Source organism: Micromys minutus, assembly GCF_963924665.1.
Source record: "Micromys minutus genome assembly, chromosome: 15".
NCBI lineage: Eukaryota > Metazoa > Chordata > Mammalia > Rodentia > Muridae > Micromys > Micromys minutus.
Genome location: NC_137984.1, coordinates 51908308 through 51927727, shown reverse-complemented (window position 1 = coordinate 51927727; position 19420 = coordinate 51908308). Strand labels below are relative to the sequence as shown.

Genomic DNA, 19420 nt, shown 5'->3' with positions numbered 1-19420 from the left:
GAAGAGGAGGAGTTACCCTTAGAACAAATATTGGACTGGCTCCAAGAAAGACATCATAGTTATTGCTGAAAGAGGTCCAACCCCCTTTCCCCCTCTAACCTTCCTCTCCTATCTACTGTTGGGAGAGGATTAGAAGGAATTAGGGTGAAATAGGGTTGGAAAGGAAGAAGAGGTATAAGAACCCAATAAAATAGCTTTAAAAAATAGCCACCAACAAGCTCACTTTCAAGGCAGTAGGGGTTTGGAATTTCTAACTTAAACATTGGAAGTAAGGAGAGGAGGATAATTAAACTCACATAATAAACTGTTGCCAATTAGTGATATCTTTAAATGTCATGTATCAGACCTACCTCAATGATACTTGGGATATTTATCACCTTGCTATTGGGTAAAGCTCTACTGACTTTCAAGCACCTTCTACTACTGTCAGGGTAGAGACTACATCATTATTGTTACCGAACAACCCAGACCTTGTATCGACTGAGGTGTGTTCATGACAATAATGTAACCGGGGTATTTAATTTAAAAGCACTAAGTGAATGAATATAATCAGATTTCTGTGAAGCTTTTCCAGTGTTGAGAGTTGCATTTTGTAGCTTTTATTTTTAATTAGATTGGTTGTCAATTCTGCCTGACATTAAAATGGGCCAAGATCAAAGACTTAATTTAGAGTGAGAGTATGTTGGAAGACACATACTTGGTGATGTGGTGGCTTGTTCTCTTTGTCAGTTATACACATGTCAATAATCCACCTGTGGGTTGCATGTGGAATATTTCTTGGTAGGATGTTGTTCATGACAGGGGTTTGAGGGGGCTAAGGTATACCCATATGTCACATTAGCATAAGCAGGTCCCACCTGATGTGTTAGGCTTAACCCTGGCATTTGAATCATAGGACTAATGGGAAGAAAATGAAGTGGTGGGAAGGCTCAGCTGTGCAAGGGAAGCTGAGGTTTTAACAGCTGTACCGGCTCTCTCAAGCTGAGAAAGAGGATTGCCACAGGAGAGGGCCTCCAGGGGCTGCACCGGTGACATCTGCTCACTCTTTAGCTTCTTTTCTTTCCAGGTCTACCATACAGAATGCCAGGCTTTCTGCAAAAGCTGATTCCCTGCAGCCAAAGTTCGGGGTCATTTTCTTTCATTTCCACTCTGGTTTCTGTCTGTCACTAAGTTCCTGGCCCATGAATTATGCCTTTTAGTCTTTCCTCTGCTCAGTGAATCCTATTAAGGATGAAACCTGCTGTGTTCTTCTTCGGAACTGTAAAATGGCAAAGAGCCAATGCAGGATGGAATCCTTACTCCAGAAACTGCAGTTTGACTCTGTGTGAAATGAATTTACCCAGTGTCCTCTAGAAGACACTTGCTCATCACTGCAGCGTGCAGTTGTAAATTCCTCTTCATAAGCACACGTTCTAAATGTATAAAGTAAACATGCACAACTCCCAGATACCATGCTGTCAGGCCGCATTCCTGAAGTTCCATGAGTACCAAGCGTGTCCCATACCACTTCTCATTTGAGCAAGCAAATTGAAATGTATGAAAACGAAATCTGTCAAAAATGATAATCAACGGCACTCTTTTACGAAGTCCTCTTGGTTTAGAAGAAGGAAACAATGGATACTTCAGCTTCCAAGCTGCCTCTGAAAAGTCACAACATTTCAAGAAAGCTGTAGTTTCTCTATCACAAGTGCTAAAATAGAGAAAATTATAGATTACTCAAAATTCCCAAACTTTTCTACAGAAATTCCAACCACCAAGTGTCATAATTTTAGATTCCTTTTGAAATATAAGTATATCCAGCTGACGTATACATATACACACATAAATCACACCCATATTCATATATGTATATATATTAAGTTGTATGTATATCTACACACTATCCTGTTTCAAACACCAGTGCCCTCGATACGATGAGAATAACATGTGCCATGTATTCCTATGATGTTCTTGATTCTGTCAGATGAGAAAATATCCTTAGTGTGAGGACTCAACTAACTACATGTAAATAGCCATTTTACAAACAAAAAAGCAAGTTGAATAAAGCATCCGCAGCAAATGTAACAGCAGGAACACAGGGGAACCAGGGTTTTCATGGATGGCTGCTGTCCTTTCTGTAAGATCCACAGTCAAGCCCACTGTGAGTGGTGACGCTTGAGATGTACATCTTTACAAATTACCACAGAAGATGAAGTGCAGGCATGGACCACTGGCTTTCTTCTTTTACAACTGCTGGGGAGTTGGGGGGGTTGTCTGAAGCAAATCCACAGGTTCTTATTCTCTTGTCACTGACTTAATTAATTGTATTTCTGTGGCAACTGCTGAGTCCTTAATTGCTCATCTACATCCAGAGGCTGGTTGACACTGAGCGACCCTGAGACGATGCTTCATGTTTTACTATGCACAGAACAGAACATCACACAGTAGAAAACATAAAACTCAAGAAATGTTATGGTTTTATCAAAGATCTGGTAGTCTGGGGAGTTGTTATATTGCCCTATTAACTTAAGCATCCCCGTTACAAACCTACCCTGTCTGCAGCATTAGGAATATTTCACTTTAATTAAATGCTTTGGGGGAGGCATTACCTTATCATTCTTGGGCTTTAATTAAATATATTCCAACAATAAGTACAGAGGTTGATCTTTAGCTTATAAAGTTGAGATAGATCATAATGCTTTCTTTGAATAGGAATTTCTCATTAAACTTCCAATCTGAAAAAGAATTCTAGATGATTGTGGTATAAACTGGAGTCTGCGGACTAAAGCTTTAGGATGATTGAAAGCACCGACGGACATTTGATGAGTGAATATAAAGATGGCTCAGTGGTTAAGAGCACTTGCTGCTCTCAGAGGACCAGCTTTGGTACCTAGCGCTTACACTGAAACTCCAAACCATCTGCCACTCTATTCCAGGGCATCCAACATATTCTTCTGACCCACAAGAGACCATAGACATACAACACAAATAAAAAAAGTTCTCAGACTCATTGTTTTGAGGCTATTATTTGATTAGTATACTCTCAGTAATAGACCTTTCAGTGGGATTTTCATGATTGCATAGGGAAAGAAAGTCTGTCAGTAATGGATGTACTTCTTCCATAAAGGTTTTGCTCAACAATAAAACACTTCTTCATCATTTGTTTTTCTGCATAACTAATCAAGTGAAAGGCTGAGACCTGAAACTATCAATTATCTATCAGAGGAAGTCTGAGGTTAAGACAAATACGAGTTAATGAGTTTTTAGGACTATTGACTCATTATCGCCAGGAAGCTTGAACAGCAATAATGGCTTCTGGAGAGTGACCAAGGCAGTTACCCCCAAGAAGAGCTTTGGTTCTAGGCTCTTTCTGAGAATGTGCATTGAATGACCAGCGGAGTAAATTCATACAGCTTATGGGTGACAAGACTCTCCGAGTGCACCAAGGTAGAAGGTTAGAGAGAATGCCTCGGAGACCGTAACCATCTCTGGCTGAATTGTGAAATTTTTAAAAGCATGACAGAAATTTACACCTGTTGTGAGTCAGAGCAGAATTCAAAATGACCTGTTCAAATCGGGGCTTTATGATATATTCTTCTGATATCTTCAACGGTCTCATAGAAAAATGGAAAGAGAAGTGTAAGACACAGAAACCTGCTGTGCACTCTTCAGATATTCCTGGGAGTAGGACAGGTTGATGGGAAGCCAAGTGCACTGAGAAACAAAGGACCTATTTGTAACCCAGAAGCTTCTGTCTCCAAGAAGCTTTGTCCCTATGGGATCATGAAAGACTGGATAAAGTAAACAAGTTGTTTTCTGAAAAAAAAAATGGTGGAACTGGCTGATCTCTAAGTTCCCTTGGGGGCGGGGTGAGAACAAATTTTTTAAGACTTGATTTGATTTTGCAAAGTGAATGTCACATAGTGTAGACTGTGTGTGTTTATGTGTGTGTGTGTGTGTGTGTGTGTGTGTGTAAACTTTTATCATCAAGTATCCATGCAGCAAACAGCCACAGAGGTTATCCGGATGTGAATGACCTCACAGATAAGTGACCTCACAGTGATAGCAATGACTTTGTACCCTTATTCCTCAATAACTCTTCTACAGTCTGAGAACTATATTTTTAAAAACATGAAACTGCGTGCATTCATTTTATGTGTGTATGTATATATGTGTGTGAACACACATGCCATAGCATGTGTACAGAGGTCAGATGATAACTTTTAGGAGTTGGTTCTCTCCTTCTACCATGTAGTCCAGCTCTTCAGGCTCAGCAGAGGTCACCTTTTATCACTGAACCACCTTTCCAGGCCAGTTTCACAATAATCAGTTCATGTTATTTTTGTTTTGTAGATAAAAGCAACTATAAAAATAATATCTCTCTCTCTCTCTCTCTCTCTCTCTCTCTCACACACACACACACACACACACACACATACACACACCACAACTAAGAGTTCACAAGCCAAACTATTACATCTTTAAAGAGTAGAAAAAGAACAAATTTTGAGTTTGGTTGGGAAAAAGCTTACCTAGGACTCTTAAAGTGAGAAAATAAGAGCTGTTTAATGCTGCAAAGAGGGTCGGGGGAGGCAGGCATGACTCAGACATAAATTCTCAAATCACTAAATCATGTACAATAAAAGGTTAGGAAGAATGTATATTGCAAAGAAAAAAATGAATAGTTTGTGGTTAATTAGCTTAAATTAACTTGCTGTGTATCAGATTGGAACCAACGATGTAAATTTCAAAGTAAAGAATCAAAAGAATTTTGTGTTGTAAGAACAGTAATATATAGTTAAGAAAACTCTAGAACTCACAATCATTTTAGATCTCATTCTGAAAAATGGGAATTGCTTTTGTAATAGAAAACTGAATGTCATCTGTGGTCATGCATCTGTGACCATGCGCCCTGAGAGAACTAAATTTCTCTGACTTCAGAAGCAAATCACAGTCTGTGCTCCTCGGTGCATAGAAGGGAAGAAGTCCAAATGAATTCCAAGACCTTCCTTGCATCTAAGAACTGGAGGTGACAGAGACTGAAGACTGGGCTTTGGAGACAGCTGAGAGGCAATTCTGAGAGTGGCCCTCCAGCCTTTGTGTAGACAGAACTGGAGGATGTAATATTAAGAGGAAACTGTGGTAGATTGCAACATGTTTCATGGGCATTGAAACTACAGGTTCCCCATGATTTGCCTAAAATTGAAACGTGAGAGACACATTTCCATGAGTTGGCTTTCCTTTTACAAAATCAAAACACTTATATATGAAATAATGTATTAAGCCATATTGACTAAAGTAACATAATCATCACTGACTTTTCCTATTGATGATCCATTTAACACAAGCTTAGAAATTTAGTCAAGTGTCGTATGCAACCTTTTAATCCCAGTACTGGGAATGCAACCTCAGGTGCATCTCCTGAGAGTTCTGGGCTAGCCTGGGGTGCATAACATGACCCTGACTCAAAAAGATTCTTACATTGAAATACAATAAATGAATTTTGACTCAGAAAGGAGTAAATTGAATGTCCACATCCCAGAAACCATTTTGCACATATTTGGTATACAATACAGCTACTGCACGCATTGCTTGTATAGCATCTTGTGTATTACCACATCAGCATATTGATTAGTTTGTCTAGCAGATATTGTAATGTCTTCACTGCTGTACATTCCCCGAAGATTCCTTTAAGAATGGGACCCCACCTTTGTACCCCATCTACACCCCAAATTTTGAGTTAATGACCTGTGGAACACATTCTGTTGTTGCTTACTGATCCCTCAAAGGACTTTTTCTGTTCAAGTCACTATTCTACAACATTTTAACAAACTATTTAAATTTAACACGGCTTAGTAGGCAAATCAAACATTTAGAGGAAAGAATTCTACTCTTTCTTAAAATCACTGATAAAGACAACAAGTTACTAAGAGGTTTGCTATGTTATCTTCCTAAGCCAGCTGTGATTTGTAAGGCCAAGTATATTCTCCAACTGTGAGTGCTCAAGCTCAGAGGATGTATGTAGAAGCAAACAAAACCATCTCTCCTGAGCAGTGACTCTTCCATTCCAGCCAATTTCTCATTGGAATTAGAATTGATCCTGGGTTGAAGGGACAATCCATGGCATTCTTTGTCAAAGAGGGCTTGTAAAAACCAATCACAAGCCATGTGGCTGTATAGTCAAGGACAAGAGGGAAGATCCTCACCAGCCAGTACCAGAACCACAGTCCAGGCCCTGTTTCCAGTGTTACAGCTTCTGCACACTTTTCCTGGTGAGTTCCCTTTACATTAATTGTACCTAAGCTATCTACACACTCCCAAGGCCACCTCAATATATGCAACTGCCACACTGGCCCAAGGTGACACAGACAAGACTCTCAGAGTAGACACATGAAAGAAGTCCACATGCCCAGGTCACATAGCAAAACAAAAACAATAGGAAAGGTCAACACATTATGTCCCAGCTGCCAATCAAGCTCCTTTAGAAATGGTCTGCAACAAGAATGCATGTCCCTGACCCCAACGAAGGACTCCCATAGAAACTATCTCCAACTGGAGTATTGCTGTTGGTGAAAGGTGAGCTTTGGGACTTTAGATTAGGAAAGCAGTTGAATGTTCTAAGCAGGGTTGATGTGTCATAGTAGTAGGGGCAGGGAAGACAGTGGTGATGAGAACAGAGTAGACAATGCTCGCCCTGCTCATAAGGTTTCAGAGGAGAATATGAGTAAGTAGCCTAGAGATTGTTCTTGTGATATTTTGGCAAGAAATGTGGCTCCATTTTGACCTTTTTCAAAATGTCTGCCTGAGGCTGAATTGAAGAGCTTTGGATTAATGGCGTTGGCAGAACTTAAGACAGCCGAGCATGGACTGTGTCTCACGGTTATTAGTGGCCAGTCTCATGGAAATCTAAATGAAAAGGAGCAAGTTGAGTGAGAAAAAACAAAACAAAATGTACAGTTTGAAGGGAAAAGAAGAACCAACAAGTGTAATGGAGATAACGCCAGTGCTTAAGGAGATAAGAAAAGTTTAAAGCAAAGACTGATCCTCAGTGAAATAAAGAAAGTGGGCATCTGGAGTAAGACCCTACATATGTCTTCCAAAAGTAAAGGACAGCTTAACTGTGAAGGAAACCACTGGAAACAGATGCTGGTAAGATGTATTTAAATGAGGGAGCTAAGTTCCAGTCCCAGAAAGCAGCAGAACTTGGCAGCTTTGGATACACAAAAAGGGTTATGGAATCTTCCTTCTAGACTAAGGGAAGCCAGTGAGGCGAAGCGAATGTCAGCAGTTTCCTTGCATAGAGGCCTCTCTTGCATGAAACTGTAAAGATAAATCCTGGGTTTCATTGGAGACCTGAAGATGTTGAGATGCAGAGCTGTGGAAAACTTCCTGAGAAAAGCCAGAGACCAGGTGCCAAGTGTGGAAGCAGCCCGAGAGAGAGAAGTGTGCTGCCGTCAGCAAAGCTGAACGGAGTTGGAGAGCCGAGGAGCATTTTGACATTAGACGTGGAGTGACAGGATTTGGAGTTTGCTCTCCTGCTTTCAGGTCTTTCTTTGGTCCAGTGTTACCTCCGTGTGCTCACTTTCCTCTCTTTTGAAAGAATGGTGCACATTTTTGGGCACTGTGTATTGGAAGCATGCAATCTGGTTTTTGGTTTTGATGTTACAGAGGATTGCAGTTAAGAGATTGCATGGAGTGTCAGAAGAGACTTTGGACTTTTAAACAGGGTTGGGTCTATGACAGACCATGGTTTTTTTTTTTTTTTTTTTTTTTTTTTTTTTTTTTTTTTTTTTTTTTTTTTTTTTTAATTGGCCTGAATGTATTTTTGCATTATAATATGGATCTAAGCCTATGGGAGCCAGGGAGTGAAATATGGTAATTTGAATGAGAATGGCCCAACATAGGCTCATATATTTGAATAGGTAATAATTAAGGGGCGTTGCTGTTTGAGAGGGATTAGGAGGTGTGGTCTTGTTGAAGTGGGTGTGGTGTTGTTGGAGGAATCCTGTCACTGGGAATTTCAGAAGCCAAAGATATCCCTAGCCCTCAACGTACCCCGTCCCCTCTGTCCTCCTGCGGCCTGCAGATCCAGACAGAGAACTGTTGAGCTGCTTCTCCAGCACCATGTCTGCCTGCATGTCACTATGCTTTGGGCCATAATGACAATGAACTAAATCTCTGCAACTATAAATGATCCTAAATGAAATGCTCTCCTTCATATAGAGTTTCTGTAGATGGACCCTCTCCATGGTAGTAGAACCCCAACTAAGGCAGGGCCTGAAGGAAAGTGGAAGAATTGGACCATTCAAGCAGAGAATATGAAAAAGTTTTTAAAATACAGGAATAATGCATAAAATTTGAGATGCCATGAAAAGACAAAATATTCTAATTATAAATATCCTGATTATAAACATAGATGAAAGAAAAGAAGCGTGGGTTAGTGGCAGACCTTCAACGAGATAAAAGAAGAAAACCAACACATTAAGGAAAGGCACACCTATGCAAAAACATCTAAGAAATACATAACACCAAATAGAAAAGACCAGTTTAAAAAAAAAAAAAATCCAATGCTATTTTATAGCTGAAATGTTAGTATGCATAATAAAGATAAGTTGTTAAAAGCTGCGAGAGAAAAAATTGATAAGTCATATAAAGAAACACCCATCAGAATAACAGCTGATTTCCCAATGGAAACTTAAAAAGCCAAACCAGTCTGGAGCAGTGCACTTCAAGTTCTAAAAGACCACAGGCGGCATTATTGAAAGAAAAATCAACTTCCCAGGACATAGCAAGCAAAAAAGAAAAAAAAAAAAAAAAAAAAAAAAGAAAAAAAAAACCTATGTCCACCATATCAGCCCTAGAACTGAAGGGAAGAGTGACCGTCTAGAGACTGTAGAAGAAAACAAATTTAGACACAAGTATTAAAGCACAGTCACCAAGAAACCTACCTCACAATGACAGCCATCAATACACACCTTGCAATAACAACTCTGCATAGTAATGTCCTCAACTGCATAATTGAAACCAGAGGTTAAGAGAATGCAGGAAGAGACAAAATCTGGAACTGGAGAGATGGGTAAGCATGAAAAGCCCCTACTGCTCTTCCAGAACACCAGAGTTTGGTTCTAGCATCTATGCTAGCCAGGTGACTTACAACTCTGTGTAATTCCAAGTCCAGGGGAATCTGATACCTCTGACCTCCTCAGATAAAGACATCACCATCACCATCATCATCATCATCACCATAATCATCATCCTCCTTAGCTTCTAAGTCTGTCTTTATGTTGCCTTCAAGAAACTAATTTTGTCTTCAAGAAAAAGCCCTATACTAATGTGAAAGGTTGAAAAACTACTTTAAGGAAATTCAATCAGGAAAGCAAGCAGGTGTTGTCCTCATATTTGAAAAAATATGTTTCAAATTTTAAGAGATAAATAAGGGCATTTCATTCCAGATAAGGGCATGATTACTCCCGATGACATTATAATTTTAAACAAATATACACCAAACTCTGATGTAACCAGTTTCATAAAAAACATTTTACTGGACTTCATGATGGAGATTAACCCCATTTTAGTAATAGCAGGTGGTTCCAATATTCCTCTTTCCCAACAGACAGGTCATCTTGACAGAAGATAAACAGGGTAACTCAAAATTAAATGACAGCACACATTTAATGAACTTAAGAGGTATCTACAGAATAATTACCCCCAAACACCAATGAACATAATTCTACTCTGTGGTACATAGAACACTTCTGGGATAAATTAGACCATATCCTGGGATACAAAACAAATAGTAAAAATTTCAGAAAAATTAAAATCATTCCATTTATCCTCTCTTACCACAATGCAATAGAGCTTAAAATCATCAGTAAGTGAACTGTTAGTAAACAGAACAACTTATGAAGATTAAAACACATATTACTGAATAATGCACTGGCCAAAGAAGAAATAAATTATTCCCCAAATAAAATGAAAACACATCAAAACCTCTGAGATAATAAAAGTCCTCTTAAGAGGGAAATTTATAAGCTCTAAGAAAACAGAAAGAATACAAATAACTTACTTAATAATAAAAACTCAAGAATTTGGAAATGTAAAAACAAACCAAATCGAGTAGATAGGAAGAAATATAAATATCAGAGCAGAAATTAATCAATAAGTTTATTGAATCTTTGTGTTGTTTTTTTAAACTTCATTTTTAAAAAATAGTTAGTTTGAAGATCAATAGAATCAATTAGCCCCTGGGTACACTAACTAGAGAACATGTAAGATCTGGACATAGGTCCCCCTGCCCCATATGGAACAGATGTGATGCTTGGTTTTCATGCAGGAGTGGGGTCTGTCTCTGACTCTGTTCCTGCCCGTGGATTCTGTTCCTCTAACTGGTCTGCCTTGTCTGGCCTCAGTGGGAGAAGATGTATCTTCAGTGACTTGATTTGCCAGGTTGGGTTGATACACAGTAAGGACATCCCTTTCTCAGAGATGAAGGGAAGAGGGTGTGGGGGAGGGGTGGTTTGAGGGAGATACTGGAGGGCGGAGGCTGTGTTATCTTTTGCTTTACCTTACTATGTTTATTTTATTTACAAAATCCAGTAAGTGTTTGAAATGAAGTTATGCAGTTAGAAAATCTAAAAGAAAAAGAGAAATTCTTAGGTTCTTTAAAACAAGAAAGTTAAACCAAGAAGACATTTTAAACTTAAACAGACCAATAACAATATCAAAACAGTGATAACAAGCCTTCTAGATTAAAAACAAAAATCAAAATAACAAAACAATGAAAACAACAGCAACAAAAGGCAAAGCCTAATGGATTCCTACCAGACTTGCAAAGGAAACCTACAAGTACTTTTTAAATCATGGGGGGGGGGGGGGGGCAGAAAGTGTGGCTTTAAACTTCTTATCTGAAGCCTGTATTGTCCTAACACCAGATAGGTAAAGGCACAAGAAAGAAAACTCAAGGCCAATCTTCTCAGTGAACACAGATGTAAAAAATTTTTTCAAAAAATACATGTATACTAAAATTTGGCATCTATCTAAAAGATCACCCACCATGATAAAGTTGAATTTATCCTAGATAAATGAGCACAGAAAGTCATTAAGAAAATAAAGAAATTAAACAAATGTCTTAAAATGTTTCACATGACCATTCCAACAGATGCAAGCATGCCTTTGAGAAAAGTCCTGGAGTCACAGGACTGAAGGGAATTGACCTTAAGAAAGACTCAATAAATGCTATAGCTGAAAAACAAAGAGCCAGCATCGTCCTAAGTGACAGATACAGCGTTAAACACTAGGACTTGAAGACGCTACAGCATGCATTTTTCCTCACAGACTGTATAGTTCAGAGGGAGAAAGAGACAGGTGCTAGCATGCCACAGAGAAATCACTGTTGCAGTTGCAGAAAAGCTAGAATTCATGGTACACAGAGAGAGGCCTGGGGCCCCACTCCTAGGCTAACAGAATGGGGTGGGCTCTCTGAGGAGGGTGGATCCCACAGAGATGTGAGTGGTGTCTTTCATTCAGAGAACAGGTTGGGAACGAGTCCTAGCTACTCTGACAGAGAGTTCAACACAAGCGATGCACAGTTAAACTTCAGTGTGTGTAATCAGGGCAGAACGTCTAAGATCTACCAATATTCAGTCAAGACTCAACTCTGTGCAACACACTCTCAACAGCTTGTGTAACACTAATAGGATGTGTCCTTACCCCAATTGTCCCAAAGCTTTCTGGCTTTCTTCTCATCTTTTTCTTACATAAGTGTGTCCATATCCACTTGACCAAGTACCACAGGGACTTGGGGCTTGGGATGACATTGAAAGGAGTAGGCAGGGTACCTCCTTCTTCAAAGTAGCTCATCCAAAGCTTTGTTCGAGCAAATTTCCATTCTATATCCGCATGGTCCTGAACGAGAGAAAATGACATCAGACAGGCTTCACAATTCACAAGGTAATATAAACCTCACAGGCCGAGCCTGAACCTGACACTCAGTGGTTCTTGGAGCATTAATTAGATGGCTTATAAAAGCGCTGTTAACTCCCAGAGACATCACTTTACCCAGTAGGGACGTTTGTCACTGTCACTCTGTCCATCCTTCAGGGAGACAGATCTACAGTTGTGTATTAAAGAGACTACAGTGATTAGTTAAGGCTGGGAGGAAATGCTGCAGTTCCAGCCCTGCTCAGCTCAGTCTCGTTAGACGCCAGCCAGAGTGGCTTTATGTCTCAGCCCAGACCTTGTACACACTTAGTTGAATACCACGTGCACAGATGTTCACCGATGAGCATTTGGTGCTTCAGGGAATGTCTTAGCAGATACATTTCCACATAGAGAATCCCCTAACCTTCAGACTACTGCTGCGAATTTACAGGAAAATCCCACCTCCCACGACACAGCTCACTGCCTCCACCACAGCACTGAGTCTGGGTGTGATTATCATATGAGAGCTATGAATTGGGATTTCTGTAGTCCAGGATGGTGGTCAAATAGCATCTGCTAGTCCAGCACCATCTTGAGACGACACGTCTTGTACATCGTTGCTTAGTTCAAGTGTGCACCCCAGGGAAACCTACAACTGTGGTGGTACATTCACAGTAGGTTCTTCTCTCTCTTCTCAGCAGTGAAATTATTTGCTAATTTCTTTTGTTCCTATTATATGTTTTGAGACAAAGAACTTTTAAGAAATCAAGTGTATGATATACAGTATGTGTATAAGAAATATATGTTCAATGTAAAAGTAACAGGCTTTTGTTATGGCCTGTGTTAACTTCCCTACGTTCCTTGATTTACCCTATGGCTCTGAGGTGTGGGTATCAGGAAGGGAAATAATCTCCAAGTCAATACTGTGTTTCTGGGAGACATAGATTCCAATGCTTGACATGCAAACGTCCCAAGGAGTTCCCCTCACATGAGACCAAGGGTTCACTAACTGCCCACTGCCTTACAATTTCCAGTATTTGGGCTAAATAAAATGATAAATCGGAGGATTGTTTTCCATCCATTGTCTAGAAAATCAAGAGTCATTAAAAAAGAAAAAAAGCAGAGAGGCAGTGTCACGCTACTCTCGAGAATGTTTTCATGGGACCCAAAGTGTTGGCAGTGTCTTTGTACTTAGCTTGACAGTGGATGGGTTTCTGTTCTTTTCTAGTGCTCTGGAAATATGTGGTGTCAATGTAAACAAAGCAAAACAAAATAAACCACAAAACCAAAAAAGAAAACCAAAACAAAAGCCTCAGGTTCTGGAATGTTCCATGAGGCTCTGTGTAGCTACAAATTCTTCTGTTCATTCCCAGGCCAATAGAGCCAGAGGGATTGTTACATATAGTCTGTGAATCAGACACATAGATGCTGTTCTCTGTAGACTTAGACCATGAGTTCATAAGTTCAAAGTTTTACATGGACAAAGACCCCACCTCTGCTGCTGAATATTTCCGTAACAGTCCTTGGTAAAGAGTGTTTGCACAATCATAATGAGCCAGTTGCTAAGACATTTTTCTTGTTGACTGTGTGCATTGTGACTCAGTATCTCATGTTTTAGTCTAGGCCGGTTTGGAACATACTATGTAGCTCAGGCTAGTTTTGAATTCAAAATGGTCTATCCACCTCAGCCTTCCAATGTCTGGAAGTACAGATTTAAATACCTATGCCTAGGCAGAATTTTTAAGATTATGAATAAATTATGTTGTTTGCAAGCTAGAATTTTAACTAATATATATCATGTCACATATTGGTCTGGAGAATTCAAGATCATTTCTATTTTTGTAGCATTTACTAAATTTTAGAAATTTACTTTCGTGGGTCTGTGCACCACGTGAGTACCTGGTACCAGTTGAAGCCAGAAGAGGACACCGGATGCCCTGGGAGTGGAGTTTCAAACTGTCATTAGCCCCATGTGGGTGCAAGGAATCAAACCTGGTACCTTTAGAAGGGCAGCCAGTGCTCTGAAATGCTAAGCCATCTCTCCAACCTCCACTTTTTCTAAGCTTTATGAAAAAAATGTCTATCCTTACCAGATTTATCTCTAGGATTTATTTTCATATTTGTAACCTGGCGTAGGTTTGTTTATGCTGAGTTAGCAGATCACAGGAACAGGAATAATGCTTAGCATGAGGGGCAGCTGAGAGGCGACCACCTCATTCTAAATTGTATGTTGTGGTGGCTCCCTGGCAATATAGGCTGACTTACGTTTTCCTGATACTCTGTGTATAAGCATAGATTAATATCCATTGATTTATGCTGTAGCATTACTATATATATACATCACCAATTAACCATTCACAATTCTAATCTCTTTCTCTCCCATCAATAGCAAATTATAGACTTTATTTCTCCTGATAATAAGGTAGAATAGAGGTGAGAATAACATGATGCAGAAAAGATATTGAATTACAAGTAATCGTCAACTTACGGCAATTAGTTGATAAGAATTATTCATCATGGCGATTAACATGTTCAGCAGGACAACCAGAGAAATGACATTGTATGTGCCAAACATGGTGGCCCCAACGAACTCAGTGAACTCATGCTGGGCTTTAACATTAGTAACATAGAGATTGATGAGTCCAAATATTGACCAAAAGAGCGACTGTAGTGTCTCAAATAACCTGGAATAAAATATGAAAGTAGTAGTGTAATCTTATAATGTATATTTATGTATATACACATATATAGTATGAATTTAAAGCAAAAATACAAAACTAAACTTAATAAAACAATGCAAAGTAATTTTAAACAAACTGATGCAAAACTTAAACTCCTCTGTGCTATTCACTAAACTATCTAAAGGGCATTAAACCTACATTTTGTTTGTTGGAGCAAATGGAGAAGAGAGAATTCAGACCCTGGAAATATATGACTGCTGTGTTAAGAATATCTTATAGTTTCTCACATGGTTACAGGAAAATACAGAGATAATGATAAAATATTCATAACACATGGACATTATGCAGTTTGTATCTTAACATCTTTGTGAGACAGTTACCCTGGCTCATTCTTGTTTTGTCTATGGTTTGTTCTGAGCTGACTATGCTTGCAAAAATATGCAATTGTATCAGAGAACAATTAACTCACAGTGTCTTAAAATATTTTCTATTTGTTCCTATTCATAGACAACTTGTTGAGCCCTGTCCTCAGTCTCTGAAGGATAGTTAGTGCTAGCGCTTACTACTTAATGAGAGCATCCATGCCTTTATGAAAAGATTAAAACAAATTACATTTGCTTTTCAGAATTTCTTACATTTATAATTGGACCAGCACGTAGTATACTGCATCAGACATCAGATAGTGTCAGAGTGCTTACCTACTATATATATATTTTTTAATTCAAGGCATATTTTACTTACTCAGGTTAACAAGTGAATTCTGGTTGTTTTATTAAAAGGGAAGCTTCCTTTATTTTAACATGAGAAAACATAATAATCTCAAAATCACTTGAGCCCAAATTAAGAATTGTTTGTTTTAATGTTTTGTATAACACAGTAATATGGTATAGTAAGATGATGGAAGAGGTTTTGGACTCTTAAAAATATTTAAAATAAGGCTGTATCTACATTTTGTTAGAAAAACTAAAGACAGAAACTTTGGGGCATCTGGCATGGAGAGAGAGGATGTGGAACTTTAGTCTTTAGGATGACCAGGCCTAGACTGGAATCCCATTTGAAGAATAAGTTAACCACATTTCAGCTGCATAGCTCCCTGATCCCTCCCCGAGTTGCCCACCCAGCAAACTCGAGGTCAGCTATGGCCAGAGCACCCAGGAAGACAGAATTCATGAGGCTAACGACCTAAGAGGAACATGGCCAGGCTTCCTCTCTGGAGGACATGCTGAGATAATGTAGGTGCCTGGAGAGCCTGAGGTAGAGTTTATGAGGCTCATTGGGAATATGGTATGTGAGAGGCTTACCACAATATACACCAAGATTCAGACAACAAAAGGATGAATAAACAAGAAAGGAGAAGACACAGGGAGACACCGGCTCATACTGTGACTGGTGAGGACGCAACCCTCCTGGGTTATCCTCTTGCTCAGAGGACCTAAGGGCTCAGCCCTGTGTGCCTTCTTACAGCAGATGTCTGCTCCTGACACAATTCACTTCTGGCCCCATGATCAAAGACATTTAACTAAATATGTTTAGACTGCCACTTAAACTTATTTCTACAAATCTATTGCTTTTTATAAAAAAATAAATCAAAGCTTCATACTTCAATCAGTTGAAAAGATGATTCTAGGAAATGAAATCTAATCTTTCTTTACATTTTGCAAGAGTTAAAATGCTGTAGTAGACAACTGTGATGAAGGTGCTGCTCGACTACATTTAGTCAGAAGGAAGGGTGCTGCATGCGAAAGTAAAGATTCTGTTCATACGGGAGAGCCTAGGTGGGTCCCCAAACTGTCGTGGAAACTCAAATGAACTCATCAACTCTAGAAAAGTTCATAAAAACGGCTTAATTTGGTACAATATTTTAATTTCCTCAGCTTTAGTAACTCTTAGATATCCTTTGAATGTAATATGATTTACCGCATTCTTTCCCAATAGTGATGTCTATTAACAGGATTATATAATGATAATTTAGATGTGTTTGTCCTGACGTGAGTGATGAGTGAGCATTTACACAATACAGCCGAGATTTGAACTGCCTACAGGTAAAGCTCCTGCTGTGTAAGCCATGCCTGGGGTCCAGATCCTGAGCGCCCACTCAAATGCTGGGCAGGTTTGGCTCTTGCCTATGAATCCAGCTCTTTAGGTGGTGGAGACAGGATGCTTGGGGCTAGTGGCCGGGCTAGATAAATCAGCATGCTTTGCGATCAGTGAGAGACACATCTCAGTGAAGCTTGAGAGGGATGGAGGAAGACACCAGTCTGCAACCTCTGTCCTCAAAATGCACACACACACACACACACACACACACACACACGTGTCATCACATGCATACATACATGTACTGCATTGGAAAGATAAGACAACGTTACATGGCAATGGCATGAAGAGAGCTTTTTGTTGTGGCTGCCCTTCAAGCATTCTCATAAAAGCAACTATGCAATTCAGGGGCGCCATGGTGGAAAGTCCCCATTTGCTTCTGTTTGAAGGAACCATTGTTTTTTTTGTTTGTTTGTTTTGTTTTTTTTTGTTTTGTTTTGTTTTTTTGTTGTTTTTTTGTTTTTTTTTTCAGAGAATGTTTATCAGTCATTTAGCCAATATCTCTGGGCATTTAAAAATTAAGAGTCTGCATGGGAAATGCAGAAAGACATTTTGTGACCAACTATAGGATTTTCTTCTTTCTTTTCCTTTGTTAAGTGGGATGAAAGAGTGGGGAGATTTATAGAACATTTCGCCAAGCTAAAATATATCTGCTTCTTGGGTGAACTAAGCTCCTGGTATTAAGGTATCTCTGAATGAGTTGTTTCTTCGTTGCACTTTTATGTAGGTTAATATTTCAAAGCTATTGCTTCCAGGAATATTTTAATCATTACTGATTCTCAAAGCCACAGAGACTCACACTGTCCATAAATTTAGGAGATGTTAGCTGTGTCACATCTCAGAGGGCCTTTATGTGGCTGAGATTTTCCACATCATGTTAGTGAAAAGATGTGATGCTTTTAGGAAATGCTCATGAATTTCCCAAGGTAATGCCAAAGCCTAATTAACTGACATGCCACAAATCCATAGTGATCCCTAAACTCAAGACCCACTTTATGTGGGTCAGGGTTTTATTTTTGTCAAAATAGCTTTTTATTTATTCCCCTTTAAAGATAATTTTTAGCTGTTATTTTTTTTAAATGACTGTGTTCCTTCTCGCCTAAACATTGACAGCCAGAGAAACAAAATAAGGAAGTATGGTTTTCTGAGCTGACATTTCCTCTTGTCCTAGGAGACTCAAGCTGAGACCCAACTCAACATTTAATTTTTGTTGTCTATCCCAACAAGGTCATAATAAAAGACACAAAGTATGGCTTTAACTAGCCAGCCTAAGACATTAAAAATTTGACTCCAACTCCAATACATACAAATGAGCCTTTGCTCAATCAGAACTGTGCTAAGGCTCATGACCCCCTCTTCACAGGACAGTCCCTTTGCAGGGGACAGTTAGCTAAACTTCTGCATAGAATTACTTAAGACATCAAATAGTTGGTGTCTTTTAGTGGCATGAAGTCTCTTCCGTGACAGTGAGAAGCTGTAAAGCATAAATGTAGACTCTTCTGAGACATGTTTAGTCTGTAGTCACTGAGGGGTGTAGCCCTTGGTGCACTAGAAAACAAATGCCTGAGAAGAATGAGAATGTGGGAAATATGAAGACAAAATAGAGCATTGGAATGGAAAAGGAAATAGCACACTGGTGATTCAGAGCCAATTTGTCAGGAGAGAGTAAAATGATGTAAGGACCCTGGGGAAAAAACAGAGGTAAAAGCCAGATCACTGCAGGACTGAGATGGTCCAGATAAGGCCAGTGGTGAATCTGGTAAGAAGCAGAAAATCATTTGGGTATTTTGAGTGGTAGAGCCTCTAACCTTGGTCTAGAAATACCTATTCTGAGAAGGAATTAAACAGACAGACAGACAGGACAGGAGAGGACAAACTCGGTGGCCAGAGAATGCAGACTTAAGCCTAGACGGTGAACAAGGAAGATGTTGACAAGATAATTGTGCTGACTGTGGGAATTTAACAAAGGCCATGTGATTGGAGAGGGAGGGAGGGAGGCACACAGGGCTAGATCCATGCTTCTTTCACTTGATCTCTGCATGGCTGGATTGTGGGAATGCTGGCTGGGAGAGCTGGGAGAGCTGGAAATGAGGAACGGACAGTTTGGACAGAGATTGGTGAGTTGTCCCTGACTGGGACTTTTCTTCAAGAGTCACGGCAAGTATGATGTCAGAATGTCAGCTTTCTTCCTGTGCTTTCTTACGTGATTTTGGGGAAGTCTTGGAAGCAGGTGCTAAATGAAGAATGACCGAGAGGCATAGAAACATGTTCAACAGGGTAACAAGGATGGGAGGAAGAAGACGGACAGCTGGAGTCTGGAGTGGGAAGGGGTAAGAGGTTAATGAAACAAATGAAGAATGTCACTGTAACCACATATACTGTTGCAGATTTACTGCAGTCTTTGGTGGCCTCTGATAATCACACAGACACTGTGTTAGGCATTTTATATGAAAAAATTTTAATGACATTTGGAATATGGTCTCTGAATCAATGGGAAATAAAAAGGTGAACATATGTGTGTAAGAAAAACTGAATGTGAAAGAAAGCAGAGATCAAGCGTGGTAGATAATAAGAGACATGAAGTATCACCATCTGTCTCTCTTACAGTGACAGACATCTGCTACATAAAAGAGGAGTCGGCTAAGGATAAGCTTCAGCCTAACACGGACTATTTAATAATAGCAGAGTTAGTTGATTTGGTAGCTTTTAATATTATTGAGAAAAACATAATTGTCATTTACAGG

At 39.4% G+C, this 19420-nt stretch overlaps 1 protein-coding gene across 6 annotated transcripts in view; it reads right to left on the bottom strand.

Moving 5' to 3' along the window:
* TRPC4 (transient receptor potential cation channel subfamily C member 4) overlaps positions 1-19420 on the bottom strand; it is a gene marked incomplete at both ends in the record, with an annotated part of 121791 nt that overhangs the window by 3497 nt on the left and 98874 nt on the right. For 4 of the 6 annotated variants that reach the window (XM_080929285.1, XM_080929286.1, XM_080929287.1 and 1 more), the window contains 2 exons: positions 11689-11883; positions 14387-14582. In XM_080929285.1, the coding sequence (XP_080785411.1) occupies positions 11689-11883; positions 14387-14582 (391 nt within the window). Of the gene's footprint in view, positions 1-11646; positions 11884-14386; positions 14583-19420 lie in introns of all 6 variants that reach the window. The other 2 variants (XM_080929284.1, XM_080929288.1) reach the window with 2 other exon arrangements.